The sequence below is a fragment of the Antrostomus carolinensis genome, unplaced genomic scaffold (genome assembly GCF_000700745.2).
Source record: "Antrostomus carolinensis isolate BGI_N321 unplaced genomic scaffold, ASM70074v2 scaffold30778, whole genome shotgun sequence".
In the NCBI taxonomy this organism is placed as follows: domain Eukaryota; kingdom Metazoa; phylum Chordata; class Aves; order Caprimulgiformes; family Caprimulgidae; genus Antrostomus; species Antrostomus carolinensis.
In genome coordinates, this window is record NW_010332903.1 from 4,428 (window position 1) to 9,396 (window position 4,969).

The window sequence follows — 4,969 nt, forward strand, 5'->3', positions numbered from 1 at the left end:
CACACAATAGCAATGGACTCTGGCAACATCATCTGGTAGGAGCAGTGCGTGTGCAGGTCGACGCTGGAGAGGAAGGCTGTCTGCGTGGGGTGAGTCTGAAACACAGGGGAACACAAGAGAGGAAGTTCCAGCAGGTCGGAGAACTGGTCCAAAGGGAGAGCATCTGCCAAGAGAAGGTTGTAACAGAGGAGAAACACAGCTCCTTGGATGGCACAGAGGACATGCTTGCACACTGAAAATAGTTTTGCGTTGTCCCAAAACATCTGCTCCTCTTTTCTATTTGGAATAAGTACAGGAGGAGCTCTACATTTCTGGCCATATCCCACAGAAAGTCACACTTCAGTGCACAGAATCCCAGAACTGCCTTGATTGGAAAAGAGATTTAAGATCATTGAGTCCAATCACAAACCCAACACTGACCAGTCCCTGACTAACCCATGACCCTCAGCACTGTGTCTACACGACTCTTCAATCCCTCCAGGGATGGGGACTCCACCACTGCCCTGGGCAACCCCTTCCAATGCCTCAGAACCCTTTCAGCAAAGAAATTCTTCCTCACATCCCATCTCAACTGCCCTGGCCACAACTGGAGGCCACTTCCTCTTGTCCTGTCCCTTGGGCCTTGGTTGAACAGACCCACCCCCACCTCTCTCCACCCTCCTCCAAGGGACTTGGACAGAGCCAGAAGGTCTCCCCTCAGCCTCCTTGTCTCCAGGCTCAACACCCCCAGTTCCCTCAGCCACAAGGGAACTCAGCACACTTGTGCTCCAGACCCTTCACAACACTCTCCTTGTTTGTCCCTGAACATCCCAGGGCTGTCACTGAAGAGTTAACACTCAAAGCAGACACCCAGCACATATCAGGCACACGCAGCAGGCATTTATTTGTCAAAGCCTTCGAGGCAGCTGCTGCTTTCGAGAGATTACTCAGCAGCACCAAACATTTTGCTTGGCACCGATCCGACTGCCAAAGGCTCCGCGGGGACAGGCAGCAGGGCAGCGGAGGAATCTGGAACTGGCACATCCCGCAGCAGAGCAGCACACAGCTGTCTGTGAGCAGCAGCACTACTACAGGGACACACCATGGGAGAGGCCCTGTGCTGACAGCAGGAGCTCGGGATGCCCCAAAAGTGCTGCTGGAGTCAGCTTTTAGCTGGATGAAATACGAGCTTCATGCCCAATATCCCACTTTCAAAGGATCAATGAATCCCAGAATTGCCTGGATGGAAAAAGCCCTTTAAGATGATCGAGTCCAACCATGAACCCAACACTGACAAGTCCCCTATGACTAACCCATGTCCCTCAGCACTGTGTCTACACGACTCTTCAATCCCTCCAGGGATGGGGACTCCACCACTGCCCTGGGCAACCCCTTCCAATGCCTCAGAACCCTTGCAGCAAAGAAATTCTTCCTCACATCCCATCTCAATTGCCCTTGGTGCAACTGGAGGCCATTTCCTCTTGTCCTAAGATTTTCTGAAAGGACAGAGTTATCTGTTGCTTTAGGATCTGATGCTTTAGGAAGGGTCTCAAACTTAAGACAGGCCTGGATTTCTCCAGCAGTGTGAGTAGTGACTGAGACTGCACCAGAGGGACAAATCCAATGGAGGATGCTGCCTGCTCCATGCCATCTCTTCCAGGAAGTTCTCCACCACTGGCCCTGCTCCCTCCTGGCTGAATGCAAGGCTGGTTGGGAAGTGAAACAGGTACAAGAGACTCACGTGGATCCAGCCTAACGTAACAAGGCCGTGCTGATCCTGGATCATGAAGAGCTCCTCCTCATTCTCCGTGTTGCAATAATCGGGGCCTCCGTGCTGCTTGGGCACGATGACGTGGGTTATCGTGAACTCGTTCCTCATCTGCAGAGCAGCACAGGGAGGCTGTTACCCACCAAACACCCTCCCAAGCAGGAAGCGCTGCTGCCGCCCACTGGTGCCAGGGTAATTCCCTAAAGTTTGGGAACATGGTAATTGTGCATTCAGGACTCAGGGGCCCAGCCAGGGGAACAGCAGCTCTGGAAACAAGCCCCTGGATGCATCTACCATCCATTTACAGGTCACAGAAATGGTAACTGCAGGTTACTGACAAAGGAGTCGCAGACTTTTCCGAGTGTGAGCATGACCCACGGGTTTCAATTTCATTTTCCCTGCTGTGCAGAGCGCATACAAGAGCTCAGACTCCTGGACACCCACCAAAGTGATTCTCCCCACTCACTAAGAGATGATGCCTCATAATTAAATAATCACCAAAGTGTCTGGAAGCAGCTGGATTGCAGAAAGTTCCTACATCAAACAACTTCATTTCAAAGCAAACTTGTGCAAGAAAGCAGCCCCAAGTGACTCAGGGGAGACAGACTGGAGCTGCCAATAGAAACCTGTGCACACAAAGTCTCTGGGGAGAATTAACTGTCTCCAGTCGGTGTTGGCACAGCCTTGTCTGGGTGAGGGTCCCAGTTCACAACTGGGACACCTCAGTCATGCTGGTTCCAAAGGGACAAGTCACTGGAGCTGCCTGTCATCAGCAACACGGGGGTGTGTGAAGCAGGTACCCAGCAGAGTCATCAACAGGAGAGAGGAGGCTGAAGACCCACGGGGACTCGATGGCTGCCACCTCAATCAGCGTGAGGAAATCTTAACGTACAAGGGACGAAAAGGAGAGGCAGATCATCCCTAAAGCTCACGTGAAATCCCAGTCATCAGTGAAACTGCACTACAGCCTTCTGGGGCAAAAATCAGGGTCCTCTACCCATTTTCAAAGCTATTGCACCCTGACAAAAGTCCCCTGAGCCACTTCCAGGGTCTTAATCAGGATTATCACCTTACCAGCTTACCACAGAGGATCCCACATGTCTCCACACCCCGGACCGTGTTGGCATCAGCCAGCTGGAGGAATTTCTGGCAGAGCTCCCTAGGGACAATGACCTGGCGAAGGACATCCGTACTTGCATCTGTGGGGAGAATGGGAGCACAATGAGCAATGACAGTCGGGGACGCTGGAGAAATGGTCCCTCAGGTCCAGTACTTGGAGGGACTAGACTGGAAAAATTCAGCCTGGAAACACGAACTGCTCTAATATCTACCCTTACGATGGCAGTCACAGGGAAATGAAGTCACTGTGACACTTCATAAAGGACAGTCACTATGTCTTTCAAAACAGACACAGAGGGAGAAGGCACCTTTAGCAGTGTGTCAGAAAACTAGTGTTTTGTTAACAAAAACGAAACCACAAACACTTAGAAAATGTCATTTAAAGTAAGATGTGTCACTGGTCAAGAACCAGTCATTTGGAAATGTCCCAATCAGTATTTTGGAGCTGTATTTGGCAGAAGAGGAGAATTTGGTCAGGAGGAGAATTTGGTCAGCCTAGGCAGGAACTAAACCCCAGTCTCCAAGGAGTATTTGGATCCAGGAAAGCCAAACAGGCTGTGGATCAGCAGAGAGACTGGGCTGGAGAAGTGTGGTGGGTTGCTTCCCAAGAGGAGACAGTTCTTCCCAGCCCTGCAAAACTTTACTGGACAACGGGGAGAACATCCAGTGACTTGGAAGGCCAAACCCTGAGAAGAGATGGAGCCATGATGAGACACCTCCCAGACAAATCAGCTCCTCTGTCGTGTTTGGCTCAGCCCCAGCAAGGGAGAAAGGTGCACTGACAGGTACTAACTGTTTTCCGTGCTCCCCAAAGCACTTGGTTTCAAAGATCTGTCCACAACAGGAGGTTTGGATGAGACGGTTCCCGCTGATGGACTTGCAGGGTGAACTGGAGAGACAGGAACCTTTGCGATTAAATCAGTCGGGGGCTTTTCCACACCAGGGATGAGGGGTCCATCCAGAGACTCAGGACTCGGCTCTTGCTTTCCAAATTCCTGCACTATCCTCAGACGTTCCTTCTCCAGCTCCTGTCGTCGAATCATCTCCTCGAAAGCGTGGAACTGCTCTTGCTCTGCCTGCTGCTGCTTCATCAGGGCTACCCGCTTCCTCTCCTCTTCCAGCTGCTGCTGCTGCAAAGCCAAATTGCGCGCAAATTCCTCTTCCTCTTTCTGCAAGGAGACAAGGGATGGCCAAGGGACATCAGCAGACAAGGGAACACTAGCCCGAGGCAGAACACGAAGCCAATGCACAGCAGACCCCAGCAGTCCCAGACTACATCTAAAGGGTCTGCAAAAGGCAACCAGCAAACAATCAGCGCTCCCTGCAAGCAAGATTCGTCTTGCAAAACAGAGATCTGCGCTTCCATCAGGAGAGCCAGCTAGCCCAGGGCAGTGCGATGCTGTCTTACCCTCCCTCTGCCACAGAAATATCATTCCAGGTTAAATTCCCTCTAGCCAATCTCTAAAATCCCACTTGTCCCCAGCAGAACTGACTGCAGTGCCCACAGAACCCCAGATCCTGGCCCATGCTGTTACCAGCTACCTCCTGAGTTTCTCACTCAATCATAAAACCTAAACCTCATGTTGGGACAAAGAGAAGAACCAACCAAACCACAGCCTGTCTCCAGGATGCACAATGGAGAGGCAGGGTCGCCTGTGACAGATTCACCTACATAGTGGCAGCAGAGACCTGGCTGGGACAGCCCTGTGCTGCAGGGGACGAGGCTGGACCCTGCAAGCTGGGGTTACCCTGACTTCACATTTCAGAGCACCCAGGGAGCCCTGGAGACCTGCCCTCTTCCAAACCCTTTGTGGCTGAGGGTCTTCTGGGGAGCACAGGCCTCCAGTCTCCTCTCACTCACCTTCTGCTCCTTGTACTTAGCATAGTCCTTGGCGTACCTCTTTAACAGCTCCTCCTTGAGCTCTTCAGCTCTGGGGAAGGCAACTTCCTTCAGTTTCTGAAAGGAGGAAACACAGTCGATAAGAGTGTGATAACCCCAAGGCAAGAGAAACAAGACCTGAACAGATGCAAAGATCGATGGACCTGTAGCACCCAGAGATTGCACAGACCTGCCAACCACATCCTGGGCTGCACCCAGAGCAG

The 4,969-nt window shown here is 51.9% G+C and overlaps 1 protein-coding gene across 1 annotated transcript in view; it reads right to left on the reverse strand.

Annotated features, from left to right (window-relative positions):
* The window catches only part of STAMBP (STAM binding protein), a gene marked incomplete at its 5' end in the record, with an annotated part of 6,495 nt that extends 1,672 nt beyond the window's left edge, over positions 1-4,823 (reverse strand). The window contains 5 exons of the mRNA XM_010173691.1: positions 4-95; positions 1,721-1,858; positions 2,822-2,946; positions 3,660-4,035; positions 4,728-4,823. Of these exons, the coding sequence (XP_010171993.1) occupies positions 4-95; positions 1,721-1,858; positions 2,822-2,946; positions 3,660-4,035; positions 4,728-4,823 (827 nt within the window). The remainder of the gene's footprint in view (positions 1-3; positions 96-1,720; positions 1,859-2,821; positions 2,947-3,659; positions 4,036-4,727) is intronic.
* Positions 4,824-4,969: the final 146 nt, after the last annotated feature.